General features: G+C 38.4%; 1 protein-coding gene across 4 annotated transcripts; it reads left to right on the forward strand.

The window, feature by feature from the left end:
• The first annotated feature begins 2,113 nt into the window (after positions 1 to 2,113).
• On the forward strand, positions 2,114 to 27,953 carry nek5 (NIMA related kinase 5). 4 transcript variants are annotated; one of them, XM_008115671.3, is made up of 23 exons: positions 2,114 to 2,269; positions 4,734 to 4,873; positions 6,016 to 6,112; positions 6,494 to 6,591; positions 7,239 to 7,322; positions 7,408 to 7,478; positions 9,192 to 9,278; positions 11,575 to 11,629; positions 12,310 to 12,510; positions 13,032 to 13,098; positions 14,579 to 14,712; positions 16,038 to 16,234; positions 16,730 to 16,796; positions 17,346 to 17,465; positions 18,437 to 18,520; positions 19,562 to 19,666; positions 21,277 to 21,357; positions 22,185 to 22,256; positions 23,324 to 23,447; positions 23,826 to 23,948; positions 24,273 to 24,410; positions 25,943 to 26,054; positions 27,072 to 27,953. In XM_008115671.3, the coding sequence occupies exons 2-23, from the start codon at positions 4,757 to 4,759 to the stop codon at positions 27,292 to 27,294; spliced, it is 2,457 nt and encodes an 818-aa protein (XP_008113878.2). In that variant the 5' UTR covers positions 2,114 to 2,269; positions 4,734 to 4,756; the 3' UTR covers positions 27,295 to 27,953. The 4 variants fall into 4 exon arrangements, 3 of the variants coding, with proteins under 3 accessions (XP_008113878.2, XP_008113885.2, XP_062814400.1); XM_062958330.1 differs by lacking the exon at positions 2,114 to 2,269 and adding an exon at positions 2,358 to 2,485; XR_009999980.1 differs by lacking the exon at positions 27,072 to 27,953 and having other exon boundaries at positions 23,826 to 23,926.
• Positions 27,954 to 27,995: the final 42 nt, after the last annotated feature.

The following is a 27,995-nucleotide window of genomic DNA, read 5'->3' on the forward strand; positions in this document are numbered from 1 at the left end:
TTACGCGCCCTGCTTATCAATTTAAAGCCACTTCTTCCCAGATGGAGAGTTGTAGTTTGGGGATGCCTCATCTAGGGCACATACACTGTAAGGTTAATGCAGTTTAACACCACTTTAGCTGCTATGGCTCAATGCTATGGAGTCTTGGAGGTTGTAGTTTGGTAAGGCACAAGCACTCTAACAGAGAAGGCAAGAAAGAAATGGCTGACCATTTCATCTATACTACATCTATGCTGTAGAATTAATGCAGTTTGACACTACTTTTAACTGCCAGGGCGCAGTGCTATGGCATCATTGTTCTAGATGTACAAGGTCTTCAGCATTCTCTGCCAAAGAGTATTGGTACCTCACCAAACTACATATCCCAGAATGTCCATTTGACAATTGTATTCTTGGCAGCACAACAAAGAGTCTGGTGTTTTCTTTGAAGTGCCACATGTTTTCCTTGACACTTTTATTTGGCATAAAGAGGGACAGAGTGTTAGCTTTCAAACATCGTGGCCCACTTTTTTACCAAATATAATAAAAGTGAATGTTTGTGGGTATGAATGCGTGTATGTATGTGGGCGGCAATGTGGCCGATTTCCTATGGGCTCCCACATCCAGAAACGACTGCGCCCCCAACTGATGATGGATTTGGACCAAATTTGACACACAGAACCCGCATGACTAACATAATATACTGGAGGTGTTTGCGGGTAATTGCCTTTGGTTATGGGGAATTGTAGTCAACCTACATCCAGAGAGCTCTGTGAACCCAAATGATGACTGATTTGAACCAAAGTTGGCACACAGACCCAACTTGGCTAATTTTGCATACACGCAGGGTTTGGGAGTAATTGATCTTGACATTCATTGAGTTCTTGAGTTGTAGTTGGTGGGATTTATAGTTCACCTAAAATCAAAGAGCATACTGAACCACAATGATAGAATTGAACCAAACTTGGCACACAGAACTCCCATGACCAACAGAAAATACTGGATGGGTTTGGTGGGAATTGATCTTGATTTAGGGGAGTTGTGGCTCAATTACATCCAGAGAGCACTGTGAATTCAAAACAATGATGGATCTGGACCAAACATGGCATGCATGCCTGATACACCCAAATTTGAATACTGGTGGATTTTAGGGAAAATTGACCTTGACATTTGGGAATTGTAGTTGCTAGGATTTATAGTTCACCTAAAATCCAAGACTATTCTAAACCCCACTAAGGATGGGATTGGATCAAACTTGGCACATAGAACCCCCATGACCAAGAGAACATACTGGGTAAGTATGGTGGGAAATGACCTTGATTTATGGGAGTTGTAGTTCACTTATATCCAGGGAGCACTGTGAACCCAAACAATGACGGATCTAGACCAAACTTGGCATGCAGGCCTGTCATGGTCAACTTTGAATACTGACAGGCTGGGGTGGGGGGGGGGGGTGGTCCTGGAATCTGGGAATTGTAGTTCACCTGCATCCAGAAAGCACTGAACCCAGCCGACAATGGATCCGAAACAAATTTGGCGCACAGATCCACCATGGACAACTTTGAATACTGGCAGGGTTTGAGTTGACTGACCCACAATATTGGGAGTTGTTGTTCACTTATATCCAGAGAACACTGTGAACCCAAATGACGATGGATCTGCACCAAACTTGGCATACAGACCCAACATGATCAACTTTGTTGGGAGCTATAGTTCACCCACATCTTTATGCATTTTCTAATAGGAGTTTTCATAAAAAACAAACAAAAGAAAATACTTTTCCCTAATAAGTAGCGTTACAAATGACCTGAGAGCCCTTCCACACAGCCATATAACCCAGGATATCAAGGCAGATAATCCACAATATCTGCTTTGAACTGGGTTTCGTGAGTCCACACTGCCATATAATCCAGTTCAATGTGGATTTTATTCAGCTGTGTGGAAGGGTCCTGATATGACCGAACATCTGAAAACAAACAATGCCCTTTTCAAATAACCCGGGCATCGCTAGTACCAAATAATAAAACCTCAGACCAATGTCAGGTGCCTTGATTTTCAATGGATGGCGATGCTGGGTGTGGGACAGGGGCTCTGACGGGACTCAGTCAACGTAGCCTTGGCTCTATGGGGCGGAGCCTGAAGAAGGCCCAGCCCTGGTAGTGTCGATGGGAGAGGCTGCTGTCCCGGTGGCCTTTCCTTTGGGTGGGCCAGGCCTTTTCCCTTCCGGCCATTGCTCTTTAATGCCTCTTCGACCGCCTCCTGCAGAGACCCAGGGACCATCTAATGTGCTGTGAGTGAACGACGGAAGAGGGGAAGGGGAGGGAATATGAGTGTGTGCGCGCGCTCGCGTCTCCCGTTGCCATGGCAACGCCTCATGGCAAGGAAAGTTCAACAGAGTGCAGGTTTCTCTGTGTTAAAGCCAGCCTTGGAAGTAAGGCCAGGCAAGGCCATGAGAAAGTCCCCAACCCGCATACAACAAGGCCAGAAGCAGAGCCCTTCTGTAGGGGTAGGCAAACGTATCAAAGGCATCTCAGTAAGGCCAGAAGCCTCAGTCAGCTCAGGCCCCTTCCACACAGCTGAGTAAAATTCCACATTGAACTGGGTTAGATGGCAGTGTGGACTCAGATAACCCAGCTCAAAGCAGATATTGTGGGATTTTTTGCCTTGATATTCTGGGATATAGGGTTATGTGGCAGGGACCACAGTGTGCATCTGAGTGCAGTTTTGACTGCTGTAGGATCATAGGAGTTGCAGTTTCACATGTTCTTCAGCCTCCTCTTCTGCCAAAGAGTGCTAATGCTTCACCAAACCGAGGCCTTTTCCACACAGCTAGATAAAATCCCACATTTCCTGCTTTGAACTGGAATGTGGATTTAGGGCCCTTGCACACAGCCCTATACCCCAAAATATCAAGGCAGAAAATCCCACAATATTTGCTTTGAACTGGGTTATCTGAGTCCATGCTGCCATATATTCCAGTTCAAAGCAGATATTTTGCCTTGATATTCTGGATTATATATATGGCCGTGTGGAAAGATCCCAGCATGCCATAGCAATGAGCCCAGTGGTGTCAAACCATTCCTTCCACAGCAGATAGATCTTTAACCAACTGGCCGGAGTTATAGGAACTGGAGTCCAAAAACATGAGCCTGGAGGATCAAGGGTTGGGAACCACTTGTTTCAATGCATGTTTGCCAATCAATTTAAGACCCTTCTACACTGCCATATAATTCAGATTATCAAAGCAGATAATCCACATTACTTGCTTTGAAGTAAATTATATGAGTCTACACTGCCATACAATCCAGTTCAAAGAGGTTAATCTGGATTTTATATGGCAGTGTAGAAAGGCCCTGGTTTCATTTCTGAAGCCCCTTCTACACAGCTGTATAAAATTCAGATTATCTGCTCTGAACTGGATTATCTGGCAGTGTAGACTAGATAATCCAGGCCTCTTCCACATGGCTGAATGAAATCCCACATCATCTGCTTTGAACTGAAATATATGGCGGTGTGGACTCAGATATCCCAGTTCAAAGCAGGTACTATGGGATTTTCTGTCCTGATATTCGGGGTTATATGACTGTCTAGAAGGGCCATAGTAACTCAAAACGCAGATGTCTATAATCTACAGTGAAAAGTAAAAAGGAAAGTATGGTATATAATGTGTGAGTACTACGTTGGTAATGTAATATTATCTTCTATATAAGCAACTTTTAGTGGCACTTGTTATACAAACTGCAAAAGAAGGGGGTTATGGTGTCGTATTAACAACAATCTAAACTGTATGCATAGATGTTGGACAAGGCCGTGTGTGTCAAGGGGTCTTTCTCACACACACCGTTGGGATCTCAAAGCCAAGATCAAGACAATTCATTGGAAAAAATGGCAATTCATATTATCTCCAGTCATAACAATTGCTTCCAGGGCCCTTCCAGACAGGCCCTATATCCCAGGATCTGATCCCAGGTTTTCTGCGTTAAACTGGATTATGTGAGGTCACACTGCCAGATAATCTGGAATAAACAGAAAACTTGGGATCAGATCCTGGGATATAGGGCCTGTCTGGAAAAACCCATAGTGCTCTTCTACTTCTGAGTACATTTGGTAAATGCTCAGGGTGGTTACACAATGATGTTCTTCATTCTTTGTGGGATAGACTTCCATTAAATGTTACATTGGTTTATATGGCAGTGTAAGGATGGATCTACACTTCCATGTAATCCAGATGATCAAAACAGACAATCCAAATTATCTGCTTTGACCTGGATTATGTGAGTCTACACTGCCATATAAACCAGATAATCTGGATAATCTGATTATATATCACAATGTAGATGGGGCCATAGTTTTCTAAAATGAAGTCTGAAGAATGTACAGTATGTTTATACACAAATACTGTACAAAGATGTCACAGAGCCCTTCCACACAGCCATATAACTCAGAATATCAAGGCAAAATACCCCACTATATCTGCTTTGGAATATCTGAGGCCCCTTCCACACAGTTAAATAAAATCCCACATTTTCTACTTTGAACTGGAATGCATGGCAGTGTGGACTCGGATAACTCAGTTCAAAGCAGATATTGTGGGATTTTCTGCCTTGATATTCTGGGTTATATGGCTGTGTGGAAGGGCCCTGAGTCCACATTGCCATATAATTCAGTTCAATGTGGATTTTATACAGCTGTGTGGAAGGATCCATAGCTTTCTGTGTTAGTAATCAATGCTGTATAACCTTCTTAACTTTCAGACATTTTTCTCAACTAAAGTACCATGGACCAGTATGAGATAATTAAAATGATTGGCGAGGGATCCTTTGGCAAAGTTTTCTTAGCCCGTGGAAAGGGGGATATTCGACAATGTGTTATCAAGGAAATCTGTTTAATAAAGGTAAATTGACTTTTTTAAATCCAAATTTGCTTTTGTGTTGAGTGTTTGTTTGTCTAGCACCTATACTAGTGGCCTGTGGCTGGGTCTACACTGCAATATAATCCATATAATCAAAGCAGTTAAACCACATTATCTGCTTTGAACTGGATTATATGAGTCTACACTGCCAGATAATCCAGTTCAAAGCAATTAATCTGGATTTCATATGGCAGTATAGAAGGAGCCTAAGGGTCCTTTCACACAACCATATAACCCAAAATATCAAGGCAGATAATCCACAATATCTGCTTTGAACTGAATTATCTGAGTTCATACTGCCATATAATCCAGTTCAAAGTAGTTAATCTGGATTTTATATGGAAGTGTAGATGGGGCCTTAGTCTGCTTCACTCCCTCAGGTGTCATGTTGCTTTTTTAATTGTACAGCATGGCTCTTTCATTTTATTATATATATAACACACCCTCTTTATACCAAGTTTCTCAGGCAATGTATGTGTGTATGTGTGTGTATATATGTGTATGTATGTATATATATATATATACAGAGAGAGAGAGACATTACCTGAGAAACTTGGTATAAAGAGGGTGTGATTTATACATTTAATAAGTCAATAAATAGGATACTAAGAGCTGCATACAAAATACTCTAAAACTAGAGCAGGAAACTTTTGGCCTTTCAGATGTTGCTATACATCATCGCTGATGTCTAACAAGAGTAGTAGTGTGGCATCTGATGGTCAGATCACACATTTCTCTCTCTCCCTGTTAAATGTTTTACTATATTAGATAGATAGATAGATAGATAGATAGATAGATAGATAGATAGATATTTGTTGTCTTCAGGTAGTTTCCAACTTTTGGAGACTAGGCCCCAGGGTTTTCTGGAGCTGAGATTGTGCAATTCGGTCAAGGTCACCCCATGGACTTTTATAGCTGAGTAGGAGTTTGAACCCTGGACTCCAGAATTATAGTCCAACACTCACACCATTGTGCCACACAGTGAAATATTTGCATGAGTATGTGTATGGTCGTATATGTATAAATGAGATATTTTAAGTGATAGGGTCTTTTCATTCCTGCTGTGATATTCAGTAATGGAATCACTTGTTAAAAAAATAACGTTTCCTTCTAAATTGATATAGATGCCAAGGAAAGAGAAAGAATCGCCTCAGAAAGAGGTCACCCTCCTCGCCCGATTGAAGCATCCTAATATAGTTGCCTTCTTCGCCTCTCATCAAGGTCAAATTCTGTCTTTTAACTACAGGCAGTCCCTGAGTTATAAAAATCCAACTTACAAATGAAATGAAATGAAAGCATTGCAAATGCCGGTTTATTATCAGTAAATGTTTGGTTTTTATACCTGTTCTATATCCATATACTTGGGGTCATGTAAAAATTTCTCAGGTAGAAAGGGATCATGAGTGGAAAAATTTTGAAGAAGCCCTGTACTAAATGGCTGAGCACTTTAAATAGCAAGTTAGGCAATATGTTTTAAGAATCAGCCATTTATCCGATTATGGTTTTTGGTTACGTGTACTATTGCTGTACAAGCTAATGTCAATGCAATTAATTGTTGTATATATAAAATATTTATTTAAAACCAGATGTACTTTATTGTAGAGAAAAATAAGTTATACATTATTATGGAATATTGCGATGGAGGTGACCTAATGAAGAGGATTAATATGCAACATGGAGTGCTGTTTGAAGAGGACAAAGTAAGTTTGTGCTGTAAAGAATTTGCTTATTTTACTCATATCCATTCAATAATATATCACAGCAAGAAGACACTCAGGCCCCTTCTACACTGGCATATAAAATCCAGATTATCTGCTTTGGACTGGATTATATGGCAGTGTAGACTCATATAATCAAGTTCAAAGTAAATAATGTGGATTATCTGCTTTGATAACCTGGATTATATGTCAATGTAGAAGGGGCCTAGGATGGTGAGCTACATGCTGGCTTCCATTTTCTTTTATTAATTATTCTTGTTGCACTCTGTGATGTAAGTTTTAATAAACAAAATGATGACCATATATACATATATAATAATCCTTCTGCCATCTCCAACATGGTGTTACTTAATGCTTTAAAAGCTATTTAATATGGTGAATCTCTAGTTTCTTTTTTTCAAGGACTGGAACCATATTATTATATTTCCATAACATTTTGGAATCTTGCCACAGACCAGCAATCCATAGTTTGCATTGTAGCACTAGTCCCTGGACAACTACTTGGAGTAGCACTATGTTCAACTACTCTTACAATCTGCTGTTAGCAGCTGAAATAATAGTTGCTATGTAGCACTTAGCCATTCCTAAGTGTTTGTGTTTTACATGCTATTGATATTTTATCTTTGTAGATCTTGGGATGGTTTGTGCAAATCTCCTTAGGACTGAAACATATACATGACAGGAAGATTCTGCACAGAGATGTCAAAACACAGGTAGTACTTGGAGATGGGTTTTCACTGCTGAGTCTTAAAGCTTGCCTCCTTTGAAACATGGCATATGTGTTTTGTTTGATTGCAGAACATTTTTCTCAGCAATAATGGAATGACAGCAAAACTTGGTGACTTTGGGATTGCAAGGATGTTGAGCAAGTAAGCATGGTTTCTCTATATTAATCTCTTTAGTGCTAGGTCTACAGGGGAAAAGCCCCTTGTTCCAGATAATTTAGATATTGAAAGAAACAGAACATGGATAGATCTGATTAAGACATTAATGATAATTAAAGGCTTATTATCATGAGAATATGCAACAGCAAGAGATGGGCTTGTGTGCTTCCTTTTTTCTGTAAGGAAAGGATATACAGTATAATGTTTCCTTGTGAAGTTCTGAAATGTTTTCACTTGATGTTGTTGTTGTTTATTCATTCAGTTGCTTCCAACTTTTCATGACCTCATGGACCAGCCCACACCAGAGCTCCTTGTCGGCCGTTGCCACCCCCAGCTCCTTCAAGGTCAAGCCAGTCACTTCAAGGATACCATCCATCCATCTTATCCGTGGTCGGCCCCACTTCCTTTTTCCTTCCATTTCCACCAGCATCATTCTCTTCTCTAAGCTTTCCTGTCTTCTCATGATGTGGCCAAAGTACTTCATCTTTGCCTCTAATATCCTTCCCTTCAGTGAGCAGCCAGGCATTATTTTCTGGAGTATGGACTGGTTTAATTAGCCCTACCGTACTCCTTTCCCAATCTTGAACCAGTCTGTTGTTCTGTGGTCTGTTCTTACTGTGGCTACTTGATCATTATACAGATTCCTCAGGAGACAGACAAGGTGCCTTGGTATCCCCATACCACCAAGAACATGCCACAGTTTATTATGATCCACATAGTCAAAGGCTTTAGAATAGTCAATAAAACAGGAATAGATGTTTTTCTGAAACTCACTACCTTCCTCCATTATCCAGCGGATATTGGCAATTTGGTCTCTCATTCTTTTGCCTCTTTCACTTGATAGTTTCCCTTTAAGATTAAACTTCAGAGGGGTTGATTAGTTAACAAACTAGAATCTGAAATCAAGATTTGATCCTCATTGAACTGAACTTTATTACTTGAACATGGTGATCGAAACCAAGTTTGGAATAAAGGCAAAGATAAAGGTTTTCCCCTGACATTAAGTCTGGTCGGGTTCGACTCTGGGGGTTGGTGCTCATCTCCATTTCTAAGCCAAAGAGCCGGCGTTGTCCATTGACACCTCCAAGGTCATGTGGCCGGCATGACTTCATGGAGCGCCATTACCTTCCTGCTGAAACGGTACCTATTGATCTACTCACATTTGCATGTTTTCGAACTGCTAGGTTGGCAGAAGCTGGGGCCACCAGTGGGTACTCACTTTGCTCCCCGGATTCAAACCTGTGACCTTTCGGTCCGCAAGTTCAGCTGCTCAGCACTTTAACCCACTGCGCCACTGGGGGCTCCCAAGTTTGGAATAGACACCTCTTATTCAAGTTTAGGGGATGTATGTGTTTTAAGAGTTAATGGAATAAGTGCTGTTTTTCTCTATTAATATTTGAAGGCAACTAGGGGACCCAAAGGTCACAGCAATGTAAGTATTTTCCATCAAATACTAGAGTCCACAAGGAATAGTTTTATTTCAATGCAACAGGTTTGTGGTGGCAGGGCATTTCTATACCTCGATACATGTGGAGGGCACTATTTTAAGCAAGACTGCTTAATTTTGTTTCTGTGGTCTCTAATGAACTGAGCCATAAGAACGGATATTTTTCTTCTTATATAGTTCCTTCCTTCCCCCAGCCCAAATTCTTAATGAGATAAACGTATTGTTCCATTTTTTTTCCATGTTTTCTTTAGCACCATGGAATTGGCATGTACTTGTGTAGGAACCCCTTATTATTTATCGCCTGAGATCTGTGAGAACAAGCCATATAACAATAAAACGTAAGTGTTAGAATCTGGCTGATTTGTTTAGATCATATAGTAAAAAGGCACAGATAAATATCTAAGAACCTTATGACTTAATGTGTAACTTTAAATACAGTAGAGTCTCACTTATCCAACATAAATGGGCCGGCAGAACATTGGATAAGCAAATATGTTGGATAATAAGGAGGTTATAAGAAAAAGCCTATTAAACATCAAATTAGGTTATGATTTTATAAATTAAGCACCGAAACATCTTGTTTAACAACAAATTTGACAGAAAAATAGTTCAATACGCAGTAATGCTACGCAATAATTACTGTATTTACGAATTTAGTACCAAAACATCACAGTGTATTGAAAACACTGACTACAAAAACATTGACTACTAAAAGGCAGACTGCATTGAATAATCCAGAACTTTGGATAAGCGAATGTTGGATAAGTGAGACTCTACTGTATTATAGCACCTTCCTTATATGACATTTTCCTCTTTAAAAATATCTAGGCAATATTCTTATGTTTGTGCTTTGCTGTTGTCATAATAAAAAGGTCATAACCATAAGAGGAGTTTTTAAAAAGTCAGCTTTGTCAAATCTACATTAACACACACATTTTAGCAATAAAGGCAGAATGCTGGAGAAATTAACTACCTGCAATCTCTTTTATAATTAAATGTCTTTGTTACTTTATAACACGTTGGGTGACATACAGTTCTCCAGCTGTTTTGGCCTAAAATTCCCAGTGTTCCTCACTATTGGCTATACTGGCTATATTGACTCATGAGAACTTAATTCCAACAATATCTAGAGACCACACTTTGTATGTCTCCACTCTGTATAGTTCAGATAATTCTTACATCTTCAGAACCATAATTAATCACAATTTTTTTGATTTAGGTCTGCACTACATGTCCACCTCCCCATTTTACTGAGACCCAAATTATGTAAACAGATTGCTGTTTATATACATGTATAAGTAGCAGTTTTAGTAAAAAAAATGATCCTAAAAACCTATGTCAATCTATGCACGGATCAATGTAAATATTGTAGATAAAGGTAAATGTTTCCCCTTGACATTAAGTCTAGTCGAGTCCAACTCTGGGGGTTGATGCTCATCTCCATTTCTAAGCAGAAGAGCTGGCGATGTCGGTAGAAACCTCCTAGGTCATATAGCCAGCATGAATGCATGGAGCGCCGTTACCTTCCTGCCGAAGCGGTACCTCTTGATCTACTCACATTTGCATGTTTTCAAACTGCTAGGATAGCAGAAGCTGGAGCTAGCAACGGGAGCTCACACATCCCTCGGATTTGAACCACTGACCTTCCTGTCAGCACGTTCTGCAGTTTAGCCAATATTGTACCCTAACATATATCAGAAAAGGAGCCATCTCTAAGTCGGCAAGAGCTTAGCCTGTCCCAGGAGTATCAATGGCCCATTTTACATTGCCATATACAGTAGAATCTCATTTATCCAACATAAACGGGCCGGCAGAACGTTGGATAAGCGCATATGTTGGATAATAAGGAGGGATTAAGGAAAAGCCTATTAAACATCAAATTACATTATGATTTTACAAATTAAGCACCAAAACATCTTGTTATACAACAAATTGGACAGAAAAAGTAGTTCAATATGCAGTAATGCTATGTAGTAATTACTGTATTTACGAATTTAGCACCAAAATATCACAATGTATTGAAAACATTGACTACAAAAATGTGTTGGATAATCCAGAACGTTGGATAAGCGAGTGTTGGATAAGTGAGATTCTACTGTAATCCAAATTATCTGCTTTGAACTGAATGATATGAATCTATAGCCCCTTGTACACTGCCATATAAAATCCACATCTGCTTTGAACTGGGTTATATAATAGTGTAGACTAAGATTCAAATCAGATAATGTGGATTTTCTGCTTTGATAACCAGATTATCTCGCAGAGTAGAAGGGCCCTCTACTGCCATATAATCCAGTTCAAAGCAGATAGTGTGGATTTTTTATGGAAGCATAGACAGGACCTAAAAGAAGCACTGATCTCTAGTCTCCCTGCTCCAGTGCCTTTCTGAATGCAACTGACTCCCTTCTTTGAAGAATGACTTTCAGTTTATCCACAGATCACATAAAAACACATAATTTTATCCCCCAAATCTGCCTTCATCTTATCCATGAGGTTGATTTATGCACAAGAAATATACAGTATATTCCATTGTTCCGTTTAATGAATTTGGACAAAATATTATCCTGAATTGAGATAAACGCTTTTTTTTTCTTTGCTAATTTCTGTCTACTGTTATTCTGCTTTCTTTTACAGAGATATATGGTCTCTTGGCTGTGTGCTATATGAGCTCTGTACTTTAAAGCACCCCGTAAGTATGTTGTCAGCCTGGGTAGTCTTTCATCATTAAATAAAATATTTAGCAAGAATACAGATTTACTGACCATAGTAGAAAGATCTGAGATCTTTAGTATATTAGCTTGGTTGGGACACAAACCAGAGATTTTTCTGCAGCAGTACCTCAGTATGGAGCTCCTTATTAAGGTCAATCTCATTCCATCCGTATTGTGTTTCAAAACTTTGTCAGGTGTTCAATTGACCCTGACAGGCATTTGGTTAGCCCTGACAGACAAAACAAACAAAAATAGTTTTAATTCATAACATACATCAATACAATTGTGTTTTCAGTATTAGTTTTGCAGATTTGTGACTATTTTATAGCTATATGATATTCAGATATGGTGGACATTTATACCCTCTTTATATATAGAATGTGGGATTAGCGAATGAGAGGGCATCTCACAGGTGAGCACACCTGAAGATCAAAAGTTAAATCCAGTTGTTTGTCCCAAATAGAGTGGAGTGACTGAATGAATATTGACAACTCCCTATCAAATCCCATTCATTCCGTGGGTTTACACTACTCTAGGATTCCAATTGGATGTAGCCCCAGGACTATAACTACCTAGTTCATCTTTCATTTTCTCTTAGCATTTTAAAATGTATCTACTTATGTTGGCTCTTCTCCATTTTTGGTTTTATTTCTGACAGTTTGAAGGCAGCAGTTTACCCCAACTTGTGCTAAAGATCTGTAGAGGCTATTTTATACCAGTATCTACAAAGTATTCATTTGAGCTAAGAAGTTTAATATCTCAGTTGTTTAAAATATCTCCAAGAGATCGCCCTTCTATCAACTCCATTTTAAAGAAGCCATTTTTGGAGAAGCAAATAAGGAAATATTTACCTCCTGAGGTGAGTGGCACCTATGGCTGAGCGAAGTACGATTATGCAGAGATTTAACCCAAAGAAGACAAGCCATTCCACTTCCCGTGGAAACAACACTTTTCTCCACTTCCTCATAAGAAAGTAATGAGAGCCACATTGGATCAGACCAAAAGGCTATTGACTTTAGTATTATGTTCACACAATGGTTAGCCACATGCCCCAAAGGACAGGAGTTCAGCTGAACCTTCCATCTCATCTTCCCCAACAACTGATATACAGAGGAATACTGCCATTGATAGTGGAGGAGAGATATAGACATCTTGACTAGTAGCTGTTGGTGGCCTTAGTATCCCTGAATTTATTTAATCCCCAATCTTAGACTATCCAGGTTCCAGCATGTCAACATCCTTCTTGAATTGTAATATCCCGAACTAGACACAGTATTCCAGATGAGGTCTGACCAAAGCAGAACAGAGAGCATTACTTATTACTTCCCTTCATCTAGACGCTAGACTCCTATGGATGTGACCTGTCTCATTTCTTTCTAGATCATGGAGGAAGAATTCAGCCATACTATTCTCCACAGAAAAAGACCACCAACTTCACAGTCCTCAGGCATGCTGTTACACAATAAGGCTTTTATTTTTTTTTAAAGAGAGCATAATAGTCTGTTTATGTATGTGTGCACTTGTGAAATCTGTTTTAGAACAAAACATGTGAGATAATTTGATCTGTTTCAAAAGATCCTGCCTCAGGAGACATATCCTAAATTCTAACTCAGAATGAACTATCATATATTTCGCCTCACCTTTCCTGCAGGACTCACCTTCCTCCCTTCCTCCTGCAAAACCCTCACGTCTTCTGTGGCCATTAGTGGCCAATGGAGAGCAGGGGTTGCCAGAGAAGCATTTGGCTATGTCCCCCCAGCCAGACACGCATCTTCTAGGGCACCCACAGGAGGTCTAAAGCCCCTTCTGCACCTCCACATAATCCAGTTCAAAGCAGATAATCTGGATTTTATTTGGCAGTGTAGAAGGGGCCTGGGGCCCTTTCTACACTGCCATATAATCCAGATTTTCAAAGCAGATAATCCACATTACTTGCTTTGAACTGGGTTATCTGAGGACCCATCCAAACAGACCTTTAAACTGAGACCTTTACCAAAGGCATTCAGTAAAGCCAAATTAATTAGATATCAGGTAAGACCTGGATTTTAGGTAAAATCCGAGCCTTAACAGGTGTGTGTCCTGTGTGAATTGAGCCCTGGGATCGTGTCACACGATCCCTGGGCCTAATCCACACATCCACCCCTTCCTCCAAAACAACCCTTAAAACTAAAACAATTTATCTCTCCCCACCCCCAGTCTCCTAGTGTGTCATTTACTTGTGCTACGAGGATCCAAAGAGGACCATAAGGGTAGCTGGCTAAATTTTTACAGTTTTCAGGGTTGTTTTGGGGGGCTTGTGTTTTTTTTATTGTGTCAGAAGCAACTTGAGAATATACTGCAAGTCATTTCTGGTGTGAGAGAATGGGCTGTCTACAGAGATGTTGCTCAGAGTACGCCAAGATTCATTACTGGAAAGCTTCTCTCATGTCCCTGCAAGCTAGAGCTGGCAGATGGAAGCTTACCCCGGCTCGCGGATTCAGACTGGCAACCTTTAGGTCAGCATCCCACCCTTCAGGTCAGCAGTTTATAAGGGTTTAACCCATTGCACCATTGCAGCTTCGGAGTTGCTGCATGCTATCCCGATTAGTTTCAGGATGGCATGTAGCCACCCCCACCCCCCAGGAAAGCCTGGGCTTTTTGGGTAGGAGTGGGGACAGAAATGCGCACCAAGGCAGGTTTTTAAAAACCCGCTTTGGCGCGTATTTTTCTGCTATCTGGAAGTGCCCTGAGTCTATACTGCCATATTATCCAGTTCAAAGCAGATAATCTGGATTTTATATGGCAGTGTAGAAGGTGCCTGAGAGTGCCTCTGGAGCAGATTGAAAAGTAGTGAAGGGATGTGGAAGAAGATAGCTAGAACATTAGATAACAAATGTTGGCTCAAACTCATAATGTTAGTAATAATTATCATTGTATTATTAAATAAGCTTCTAAAGTCCAGAAACAAAGAATCTATGATCATCATTCTCCAAAAATCAAGATGGAAATGCTTCCCAGAAAAGAACTATTGCATCAAAATGAATGGAAATTTCCCTCAGAGATCCAGGATCCCATTAGCCAGGTAATGGGAGAAAAACACTCAGCATTTATTGGTGATTCTATTATTTACAAAACAAGAGGTAAAATGATATATGGTAATTCAAAATTTAAGATGCCTACAGTTGAAATCCTCCTCCTCTTCATCCTTCTCCGCATGGTCTCTCTCGCTTTCTCTTTAAAGTGGGAACACACATTGGATTAAATTTGTCTGTACAGTAGTTGTTTTATTTTTTAAAAACAGAGGAGAATCCCAAGGAAGGATATATAATCTAATAGTAAAAAATAAGGGAAACAAATACAACTTTATTCTGTTATACTACTATGGATCCAGTCCCCTCTACAAACATGCAAACCTGTATTCAGTGTGTTGTCGAAGGCTTTCATGGCCGGAATCACTGGGCTGTATGGCCATGTTCCAAAAGCATTCTCTCCTGACAATTTGCCTGCATCTATGGCAGGCATCCTCAGAGGTTGTGAGGTCTTTTGGAAACTAGGCAAGTTGGATTTATATATTTGTGGTAGGTCCAAGGTGGGAGAAAGAACTCTTGCCTGTTGGAGACAAGTGTAAATGTTGCAATTGGCCAGCTTGATTAGCCTTGCACCTTCAAGGTCTGGCTGTTTATTGTCTGGGGGAATCCTTTGTTGCAAGGTGTTAGCGGACCCTGATTGTTTCCTGTCTGGAATTTCCCTGTTTTCAGAGTGTTGTTCTTTATTTACTGTTCTGATTTTAGAGTTTATTAATACTGGTTTCCAGATTTTGTTCATTTTCATGGTTTCCTTTCTGTTGAAATTGTCTACATGCTTGTGGATTTATTTCAATGGCTTCTCTGTGTAATTTGTATTTATTTACTTAAAAATTATTCTTTTTGGAAGTCTACTTAAGAAAAAGAAATAAGTATATGTTAAGAATGACCCAGATGGATATGGTTTCAAAAGTTGTAGTGCGCAGTGTTTCTCCTTTTGTAAGTCAAGAGGCTGAAGGGCTTCTGTGGGATGAGAGAAAACAAATGGAATTTGTGGAAACATGACTATCTGAATGTTCAGCAAAACACTGAACACACTATATGCTTTAGTTGCAGCAGAAACTAACTCAATATGCGTATTCGATCACTTTTTTCCTTAGAAAGGTCAAAATCTCATCTTTTGTGGGGCTCTCTGTGTCCTCTGATACCGACATGATTCAAAGTCATGCTTCCTTTGTTTCTACAGTGGTGTTATCCTGGATGACTATCATTAGGCCACGAAGGGAGAGATGCTTATAATATGATTAATGAGGTGTGTACCAATTTAGGCTTAGTGAACTAGATTGATTGTTTCATAATTTTCATAAATACTGTATGTTTCCAGCCCTGTGATCCTAAGTTAAAGAGGTGCAAAAAACCAGAAGACGCCAGAGTGTGTGAACGTTATGAACATTATTACGTGAAACTGGAAAACTTGCAGAGGAGACCCTTGGTGCACGATAATGGTCCTCGCATTGCCCAAAGAATGGACGAGTTTTATAAGCAGAAAGGACAAGAGCCGCCGCCACCCCCACCTCATTGGTAGCAATGCTTGACTTGACTTTGAATTGATAATCTCTTTACTTTGATATAGAAGTTCCTGACTTTATGTGATTGCATTAGATTCATTGAACTCCAGAGCCTCAGTTCTTGGCTTTTTGTACAATTCCCTGCAGTCTTACATGTTCAAGCGTCAGTTCATTCAGGTTTTCTTCAGTTCGAGCGTGTAGTGTAATTGAGTGTATCAAAATGAAATTGCAACATAGATTGCAAAATGTGAGGTAGGATCTTGAAAATATACTGTTCATATAGCGACAGCATAAGTAATTAAAAAGTTATATTTCTAGTTTAATATTGTGCAGGGGAAATAGATTATGACCATCAGTGGGACCTGCTCCGAGCAATTCATTTTAGGATACAAGCCTTGATATAGTGTTTATTTTAGGGAAAGTTTACTGTGGGAAATCAGCAGTGAAACTTAAAATGCCACACCCATCCTATGTACGTTCTCACTGAATTTTATGTTTTATATCTTAGGCCTGCAGAATATCTTCAAAGACGATACAATGCCCAGCAGTACAAGTTAAAAGTACAAAAACAACTTGTAAGCATTTTTTGTAGAAATGAAATTTCAATTGTTAGTTGTCTGAAAATTGCAAATGAGCTTAGTTAAAAAAATTATTACAGTAGAGTCTCACTTATCCAACATTCGCTTATCCAATGTTCTGGATTATCCAATGCAGTCGACCTTTTAGTAGTCAATGTTTTTGTAGTTAATCTTTTCAATACATTGGTGCTGAATTTGTAAGTACAGTAATTACAACATAACATTGCTGTGTATTGAACTGCTTTTTCTGTCAAATTTGTTGTAAAACATGATGTTTTGGTGCTTAATTTGTAAAATCATAATGTAATTTGATGTTTAATAGGCTTTTCCCTAATCCCTCCTTATTATCCAACATATTTGCTTATCCAATGTTCTGCCGGCCCGTTTATGTTGGATAAGTGAGACTCTACTGTATTATGAAAAAAAGCATTCCAAGTCTAACCTATGCATTTTATTTCTCTGTTTCATAAGGTGGTCTTACAAAGAAATTAACATTTTATTTCAATTGCCACACATGTATTTTTCTGTTGTTTCACATATCAACAGGGGTTGCGCCCATCTTCTGCTGATGCCCATTATGATCAGATGCAGAAGCAGGAGATGAAAGACAAGCAGCTCAAAGACTGTCAAAAAGCTCTTGCTCAAAAAAATAAACTGAAAGAACAGGTAAGAAAGGATAACATTGCGAGAAAGATCATGTGAGCGTTGCAGTTGAATATGAGTTGAAGAAACCATTCATGAAGTAATTGCTACATAGATGAAGCTTGTAGTAAAATCACTACCCAACCAGCTACTTAGAAACTTCTTCATAGAGGCCTTCTACACTGCCATATAATCTAGATTATCAAAGCAGATGATCCACATTATCTGCTTTGAACTGGATTATATGAGTCGACACTGTCATATAATCCAGTTCAAAGTTAATAATCTGGGTTTTATGTGGCAGTATATAAGGGACCTTTGGGCTCTTTTACACAGCCCTAAAACTCAGGCAAAAATGGATTAGCCTGAGGCATTCAGATGACGTTTCAGGCTAATCCCTTTCAAACTTGAGTATACTGAATTTACTCGGTTTAATCTAGGTTTTAAAAACAACTGTAAAGATCCAAAGCTTAAACTAAGGTCCAAATCTTTAAGTTGAGGGCCCTGGATTTTTTTATGGCAGTGTTGAAAGGTCCTCAGTGGCTAGGTACGTTGTATTTTATGTAATTTAATAGGTTTTTAATGGTTTTAACCATGTATTTTTAATGCCATGTTTAAGTCTATGTTAATGTTTGTGTGCTTTGGCTTTTTATTTACATATTATATGATTTTTAGTGTTAGCTGCTTTCAGCCTACTTTGGGAGAAGAAGCAGGAAATAAATAGACTACCATTACTACTACTACTAATAAGTTTAGGCTGGATCTAAACTGCCCTATAATCCAGTTTCTGAATCCAGTTTATCTGCTTTGAACTAGATTATATGGGTCTACACTACCATATGGTCCAGTTCAAAACAGATAATCTGGATTCAGAAACTGGATTATAAGGCAATGTAAATGAGGCTTTAGGAACATGCTGTTACTGTACATGTTACCAGTGCAGCATGTGTTGTTTATAGAAATGTCTCTGTTTAAAATCCAATAATATTTAACAGGAATACTTACAACAGCTGCAAAAAATTCGTCAGCAGTATCACAGCGAAATGAATGAAATTAAACTTAAAGCAGAAGCACTAGAGGTAAATGTCCATGCATCTCACATGTACCACAGTTTTCCACATTTCTCTTTTTTGTTGCTTTTTAAATAGTTAATTTTATATCATTCAATTATAATTTTAATTATAACTTTTTGTATGAATGTATCTATATGTGTATTTATCTCTACAGTATAACCCCCTTAATGCTATTTGAATGGTCCAGCACCTTTATGAACATAAAAGGGCATTTCCAAAAATATAGAAATCAAATATGGAAATATTCTAAGTTTGGGGAAAAAAGAGCATGAATGTTATTCTAGGGTATTCAGAAATTTGAGAAATTATGGGAGATGGCTTCAAGTCCCCTGCAATATCCCTCCTTTGATTTTTATGGAATAGATTTTGGGTTACATTAGCTTATTAAAAAAATTAGCCCATGATTATCATTGCACACAAAAGAATGTATCATTAGTTTTTTAATGTGTCTGAAAAGAATAAGTTTGTACTTGAAGTGGAACCAAATTTGGAAAGTAACACATCAGATGAAAGCTGCTTTGATTCTTCTTGTGGAGTGAAAAAGCAGGTTATAAATAAACATAATAAAAATCATAATCATCATCATCGTCTATCAGAATTAGACTCATATTTTGTTCCTTATGAGTAATTTTCTCATTACATATGAAATATGTATTCATGTTGAGTCAGAATGTCTTGGCGAAAATAATTCGAATGTGGGATGGCCGTGTTGACCTACGTCCTACGTCCATCTTGTGGTAATATCTTTACTAGGCCAGCTAAAAAGGCATGCAATTCTTTAAACACACATTAAAAATGTGGTCTGAAAGCTTGCTCTGAGAATTTTCTGCTCTTCTGATGGGCCTAATAATAGTCTTACCACAATATGGATTGACTGCATGCCATTTTAATTATTTCAGTAATGTTCTTTAATTTTAAAATGTTGACTCCTGTAGACTTCATTAATATGAAAGATGCAGAGGGAAATGAATTCAAAAAAATACTGATGAATTAATCTGCTAAAACTAGAATATATCTCACCTTTCTTGTTGTTGCTGTCTTCAAAAGCATAAAAATGTAAAGGACAAAACCTATCTTGTGAAACAGAGAAACTCTGAGGACCTTCCTGCTTACAAAGAAGATATCCCTGAAGGAAAAGATAAAGCATTCCAGGTATTGCAGGAAAAGATAAAGCATTCCACATGCATACGTCACAAATGATTGGTATAAATGATAACTGAATTGTTCACTTATATTCAAGTATAAGCCCAGTTTTTCAGCCCTTTTTAAGGGTGAAAAAGCCCCTCTTAACTTATACTCGGGTATATAAAAATAATAAAAAACACTCTAGACAAGGGTCTTTCCCACTTTTCCAGTCCCCCCTTCACACCTTAGTCATTCCCCCTTCCCCACTGGCCTTCTTCCCACCCCAGTCTGTCCGACTTTTCCACCTACCCCCTTTCCACCTCATTTTCCTACTTTTCAACCACCCCTTCCTTTTCCATTTTTTCCCCATTTCCAGTCCTTCTTTCTCACCCCTTCCCAAGCCAGTCTTTCTCACTTTTCCTTATTCATATACACACAGCATTTCCCCCAAAATGTATATCGTAGTTAAAATAAACTATGGTGATTATTGCATTATTATTGTTGTTGTTATTACATTTATTATTTGAGTCTATTATTGTTATTACATTTATTATTTTACTCTATTATTATTGGAAGGATACGTAAGCACATTTACATTGAGGAAGGTTAGAAAAATGGTTTAATCAGAGTTGGACAGTCTTATCTTAAATTATAAATTTATGTAAATATTCAGAAACATTTAACCTACTGATGCCTCAGTGTAATTTTATTGGTATCTATTTTTATTTTTGTAATTTACCAGTAGCTTCTGCATTTCCCGCTCTCGGTGTATACTCGAGTCAGTACATTTTCCCAGTTTTTTGTGGTAAAATTCGGTGCCTTGTCTTATATTCAGGTTGGCTTGTACATAAGTATATATGGTACATAATTTCAACTTAGAAAGAACAAAGCTGTGGTACTTTACATTAGCAGATAAGGGATTTGCAGTTGTTTCCATCTGTGAGCAAAATTGACACCATTTGTAGAACAGATCTCTCCCCACATACATCCCCAAATTGGTTCTGAAAGATTGGGGAAGTGTCCAGGACAGGTTTGGAGGGAGAATTGAAGGTGTCAGGAAAAATGGTAGAATAAATCCCTGTTCACAATTGGAAAGTTACTTGGTGCTGGTTGACTGAAATCCAGCTCCCTATAAAATGTACAATGGGATTAGTTTAACCTAAATTTTGTAAAAGCCCTTTCTTTGTCTGGAGTCAACTATAAGGTTGAGGTCTTGATTGCCTATCCTTGTACACAAAAATCAAATATGAGTCTGCTATACAGATTTGGATGTACAGTAGAGTCTCACTTATCCAAGCTAAACGGGCCGACAGAAGCTTGGATAAGCGAACATCTTGGATAATAAGCAGGGATTAAGGAAAAGCCTATTAAACATCAAATTAGGTTATGATTTTACAAATTAAGCACCAAAACATCATGTTATACAACAAATTTGACAGAAAAAGTAGTTCAATACGCAGTAATGTTATGTTGTAACATGTTATGTTGTTACTGTATTTACGAATTTAGCGCCAAAATATCACGATATATTGAAAACATTGATTACAAAAATGCCTTGGATAATCCAGAAGCTTGGATAAGCGAGACTCTACTGTATATGCAAATATGTAACAACAATGTCCTTTCTTCTCATCCAGGATATTGAGCAACATTTGAAACAGATTGGATTGCAAAAATGCCAGGAGGGAAACATACTGGAAGTGAAGCACAAAGCAAAGGTTTATGATCAATATATTTTATTGGCATTCTTTTTCTATTTATTTCATTTTAAGTGCCGACCCCCTTTTAAAAAAATACTGATGGTTCCAAAAATGGGGTTCCAGGCAGTTCTTTGATAGACAGCATTTGACAGAAGTGTGATTGTTGAAGGCATTTCTTTTTATCCTCTACTTCATGAATTCCCTGTAATTTCATTCACCCTTTTCCTTCAAGGTTCCAAGCTCAAGAAAAGGGATATGGGAACACTGTTGGGAATTGTTGATACTCACCATTCAGGCAGAGGAAGGATGGTCAAGCCATTGAATATCCATCTGGATACATTGATATACATTCCACACAGCCATATAATCCAGAAAATCAAGGCAGAAAATCTCACAATATTTGCTTTGAACTGGGTTATCTGAGCCCACATTGCCATATATCCCAGTTCAAAGCAGGAAACGTGGGATTTTATTCAGCTGTGTGGAAGAGGCCCCAGAGACATTAAAAAAATCCACCTGGAATTGTTACAATCTATCGTGTCATCTTATAATTTATTAAAGCATCCAGGTTTGAATCTAGTTACACTCTTTGTCTGACAGAAATCTCTTTCACCCTTGGAGACTTCCACTGGCAGAAATGAGGGGCAGTTTTGCACACTCCTCATTTCTCCTGCAGCTTCATGCTGCCTCTCAGCATTCATTTTTAGTTGAGATTTGGCAGAAAGAGTTGGAGGCTGCAGAGGCAAAAGGAGGAGAAATCAAAATCATTTTCTCCTCATGGAAAACTTTTCCTGGATCAAAGAGCTTTTCAACACAATATAGTACATATGTAATTTTTTTTCCAGGGAGGTGTGAAGTTTCAGATTGATCTAAAATCTGATGTCCCAAATGTCAGCAACATCCAGGAAGAGAAAAAGGTATAACATTTTGGGGTGTAAAGATCTCTTGAGAGTGGATGGGCATTGCATTCCTTTGCCTGCAAAAGCACTTCTGGTCTTTCAGGGAAGGAAGCCAATTTAGGCCCATTCTACATTACCATATAAAATCCAGATTATCTGCTTTGAACTAGATTATATGGCAGTGTAGACTCATATAATCAAGTTCAAAGCAGATAATCTGGATTATCTGCTTTGATAATATGGATTATATAGCAGTGTAGATCCAGCCCTAGATGTGTCCTTCATTTGGGAAAATGGGGTAGCCTTTATATCCAGACAGTGGGTTGCTGTGAGTTTTCTGGGCTGTATGGCCATGTTCCAGAAGCATTCTCTCCTGACGTTTCCCTCACATCTATGGCAGGCATCCTCAAAGGTTGTGAGGTCTGTTGGCAATTAGACAAGTGGGGTTTGTATATCTGTGGAATGTCCAGGGTAGGAGAAAGAACTCTTGTCTGTTTGAGGCAAGTGTGAATGTTGCAATTGGCCACCAGACAAGAGTTTTTTTAAAAAAATTCCACAGATATAGAAACCTCTCTTCCAACAGACCTCACAACCTCTGAGGATGCTTGCCATAGATGTGGGTGAAATGTCAGGAAAGAATGCTTCTGAAACATGTCCATATAGCGTGGTTAAATCACAGCAACCCAGTGAATTCCGGCCATGAAAGCCTTCGACAACACATATCCAGACAGTGTTTGTGTTTATTGGTACATGTGAGTCCCTGAACTAGAATGGAAGGTTCTGGCTTCTAATATTCTTAAATTACTTTTCGAAATAATTGCTATGAACTAGTAAGGGCCATTCTCTGTGTGAGATTTTCTTTCTTCTGAAATAAAATTTAGAAAGGATTGAGAGTGGATAAAGAAAGTTCAAGCCCTGTTCAGTTTCTGGTGAAGGGCATATCTGTGATACAGTCCCAAACTAAAGATTAGATTGTCATGTTCGTGCAGAACTTTTACTCTGCTTATTTTCCCTTATTGAAACAACTTGATTAAACAATCTGAAACAACAAAGTTTTAACTGTGAAGCCTTCTGTTTGATTTCAGTACCACGATAAACTTAATGACACTTTGACTTTTGAAGCTGGAGAAAACCTTAAGAAAAATCTGTCAAACAGCTATGGTAATAACATAGATAAAGCATTGGAAGAATTGTGCTATTGGGAAATAGGTATGCTTCTTGAAATCCCTATTATTATTAATTAATATTGATTACCAATTGCATTTCTAGTCTGAAGCTTGTATTATATAAACCTGTATTGCTGAGAGTTTATTTATATTACTGTGTTGGTTTTCGTTTTTGACCAAAATATGCTTTGTAGTATTAGAAAAGTCCATATGTAGTTTCTATAGATGAATTGCATAATATTATTATGAGAGGAGGAAATAGCAATGCCAGTTCCAATAAAAATGAGATAATGTGGCTTCTTTTCAAAGGATATTTACGCTGAATTTCATCTTGAGATATCTTCCAAAATTCATGCACTGACCATATATGCAAACTAATGAGTATCACAATCACAACCATATGCTTTTTTAAAAAATTTAGATGGTGACCATGAAGATGATGCCCCAGTAAACAGAAAACACTGGAAAGCTTTAGCTCCACAGACTCTTTTGAATCTTCTCAAAAATGCAGATATAACCTCAGTATGTCCTACTATGGAAGAAGGTGATGATTGTGAAAATATTGCTGTGCTTATATTGACTAAATAGAGTTTGTGGCCTCACTGTGTGTATGTTGATGTACTTTGAGATGTACAGTGCAAAGGACATTTCAGAATGGTAGTTTCCTAAAATGTGAAGTAGGCATTTTAAAAAGGTTATGGGCGTGTGCTAAGCAAGAGCATATATAGATGTTTTTCCTGGTCATGTGACTTGCGTCTTGCTCAACTCAGGTTTCTTAAGGGCTAACATAATTTACAAATAGCATGTTCTAGAAAATGTACACTAATATTGTGCCAACTAACAGCGAGTTCATCTTATGTCTTCTCAGTTGGTCAGGGGGTAATTCTGCCTTTGGACCTCCCTGAAAATAGGAGAAAATGGAGCCAAGAATCTCCTGGGACACTAATGAATATGTTGGCAGAAGCAGAATGTTCCAGTGACAGTTTGTTCCCAGCTGAAGATCCAAGTAAGTGATTGGATGCACACTTACTGCTTGATAGTCACTTTTGAGACTTAATTTGTATTTACAGCCAGCCCTCTACATTTACTGGGGTAAGGGGCACAGGGCCCCCATGAAAGTGAAAATCCAGGAATTAAAAAATGCTTAAACAAAAGAACTCTATCTAAGAATGTCTTGGTCTTCCAGCGCTTTCACTGGAAGCTGACCATAGAATCACATTGCAGGGCTTAGAGATTCCAGGAAGCCTATTCCCTCTAGAAATCTCTAGGTCTTCCAGTATGACTGGAGGAAGTTGACCATAGCAGTCACACTGAAGGACTTAGAAATTCCTACAAATAACATTTTTAAGCATGTTCGTGAACAATCACAACTGGAAAAGTCAAAATCACAAATGTGGAGGGACTGCATTGCAGTTGCACAACAAATACAATAATAAGGGAGTTGTTTGAGTAGCTCTAATCCAAACAGTGTTGAGATCCCATTACACTATGTAATATAACTTTTGTTCCTGGGTTATAAATGTCATTTCCTAATTAGTTCTATCATAAAAACACTGGGAAGCTTTATTAAACTGCAAAATCTTGGTTTTTCCAGTCTGCACAAAAGGTTAAAAATGGCATATGAAAGGTTAAAAATGACACATTGAAAGGTTAAAAATGGCAGCCACAAAAACAAAGCTTTTGGAGTTCAACAACTACTTTCAAAGTAGGTAGTTGCACTATTAAATAGGAAATTAGTTTACACTTTCAAACCAGGGACAGAAAATATTTCAGATTTTTTACATAGTGTTATTAGTCCCATTCAAATCACATTTATTTTATTTACTGTGTTTATATGCTGCTTTTCTCACTCCTGGGAGAACTCAAAGCGGTTTACAACATATTAATGGAAAAATTCAATGCCAAACATACATGTGAAAACCAAATCATAATATCAAACAAATAAATATAACTATAAGTTAAATTCACTGACATTCATTCAGTGGGTTAATGCTAGTTGAGATTAAGTACTGGATTTTGTCTAGAATAGAAGGAAGGGAGGAGGTATTGGGCTTCCCTCGATATTGATGGATGGAAACTCTCACTTTTTCTTACATTGATTTAGTTGCCTCAGGTTTATGTAAGGTGCGGCCGAACAGCATTTGGGGGCAATTACTAGCTTTTGGATAATAATGCAGTGCAATAATAGATGTGCAATATGGCCAGTGACCATGGAACGGCTCAAGACTACGATTTTTGGATGGCGTGATTTTAATTAAATGTATGTTTTTAATTATCTATCTGTATTAATTTTTAATTTGAAAATATTTTAAGCAGGGTGGGTCACTTCTTAACCTTTGTATTCTAAAAGGTCATCACAGGCCACCTGTGAATGGGCACAGCAGCAGGTAAACTAGATAGCCACACACTTTCTATCCTTGGACAGGATTTTATTTGTGAAATTTTAACCTTGTCCACTCTTCTCTACTCTTCCTTATGTTCACCGTGCTTAGTGTAAAAAACAATAAAATCAACTAGGTAAAATGTTTTCCTTTTCAGCTAAGACAACAAACCCTCAGAATCCCCCAAAAGATGAAGCTGATTTGGGCACGACTTCTGATGCTGAAGTAGATGAAGGCAGACTTGATCCAAGATCTGATGATGATGACACGTAAGTCTATACATCCATTTTCTGTTTGATCTTTTGATTTGCCACAGTATTTTTGGTCGAAACCCTAAGTCTTATTACAATTTCAGACGCCCAGGATGGGCATAATCAGCAAATGCACCTATTAAACAGTGGAGAAAAACAGTGCAAATGAATGCAGCTGGAAGGCAATTTAGTTGCATGGAGTAAAAAGGTCATGCCACAGCTTCAGCATCTGTCCATATGATAAAGGGGTTTGCTGATGATACGGTTAACATACCTTGAATAGCAAGTTGGATGAAGCAACAGTATTACAGCATGCTAAATGTTGCAATGATTCTAGTGGAAGGATGGGATATGAATTTTAAAAAAACATATTCTCAATAGCAACAAATGTGATAGTATGAACTGGCATTTAAAAATGAACAACGGAATAGCCATCACTTTTGCAGTTCTTAGCCATTTCAAATACAAAGTGAACCTCCTTTCCTCCAGACACTACATGCAGATTAGATTTATGGATTGTTTGAAATTGTGTAGAGGTGCTTTGTATGAATACCGGGAGTGCTTTATGTCTTTCTGCTTGGCAGGGGGTTGGACCAGATGACCTTTGCGGTTTCTTCCAACTCTAGGTTTCTATGTGCCTCCACATAGATAATTATAGTTTTTCCATTATGGCAGTTGGTAAAGAATGTATGCCACCATTATTGCAAGAATTGGAACACACATTGGCTTTATACAGTTTCTAAAGAGGTATCCTGTAAGACTTCAAAGGCTGCCAGTTTGATTATAGCTCATACTGTAGACCACAGTCCAGTGTAATAAATGTGTAGGTTTGTAAGTTGCTCAGCACTCCCAAGTGATAGAAGTGGTAGGGATTCTTCAGCTTTGCAAGGAAACTGTGTAAAGTCCATCATAAATAGATCAACCAACCCTGAAATTTTCAGAATAATTTTGAAGAACATCTTCCCCAGTTTGAGAATTGAAAAAAATTGATATACTGTACTGAAGAAAACCCATTTTCTCTCATTAATTGTATAGAAACTTTGAAGAATCTGAAGACGAACTGAGGGATGAACTGGTAGAATCCCTGGAAAAAATGGTAACTTCTCTAGAAGAAGAGATCTCTAAAGCTTCTGTTGAATCAGCAGAGGAAAATGAAGTGAAAAAGGAAAACGAGACTCCAAGTGAACCTAGAAATCCTGGTGTCAGTTTGGATGAAAACAATGTCACTAGAGAGAAACAGGAAGGAGCAATCAGTTAACACTGTTTTTGTTCATTCTTTAAGAACGAAAAGCGAACAATGGCATCCATGGTAAAGGTTCAACATTTAGGAATCAAGTGCCCCTTGTAGAAATGCAATTCATTATTTAGCAGTTAATCAAATATAAATGGTCACTAGCTGAGAATAGTAGTTACCTTACTACTTAGTTATTTTGAGCTCAGTATTGAAATGCATAGCTGGGACCGGTCTCTTTCTGGCAAAACTCAAAGTATATTCCCTAAAGCTTGCCATATTTCTATTTATTCAGTGGGGTCACCCTAGCTGGGACTGACAACTGGATTTAGATCACTGCAGTAGACATTACTCTTTTTAACCCCACAATGTCAGGATGCCCGTAACAGCCTTGAGAAGTGGCTGCTCCATTCACCCTGCCATGTTGACGAAGAGGGGAGGTTGGGAAGATGGGGAATGTAAAATAGGTAAGAGCATCTGGCGGTGTTTTGGGAATCGAAACTGTAGTTTGTGTTTTGGGAATTGAAAGTAGAAACTGTGAGAATGTCTTCTGACCAGAAGGGGTGGGGGTGGGGGTGGGGTGGGATAGTGTCTTGACATATACTAAGGAGTGGGAGGGGAAAGTTAGAACTGATTTTCTTTTGAGTCTGGCAAGAAATGAAAATAAAGGCTTTGTTTCCAGTGACCATCATTGTGAACTTGTCTTAATTCCAAACACCTTCCAGGTT

This window comes from Anolis carolinensis, chromosome 1 (assembly GCF_035594765.1).
Source record: "Anolis carolinensis isolate JA03-04 chromosome 1, rAnoCar3.1.pri, whole genome shotgun sequence".
Taxonomy (NCBI): Eukaryota; Metazoa; Chordata; class Lepidosauria; order Squamata; family Dactyloidae; genus Anolis; species Anolis carolinensis.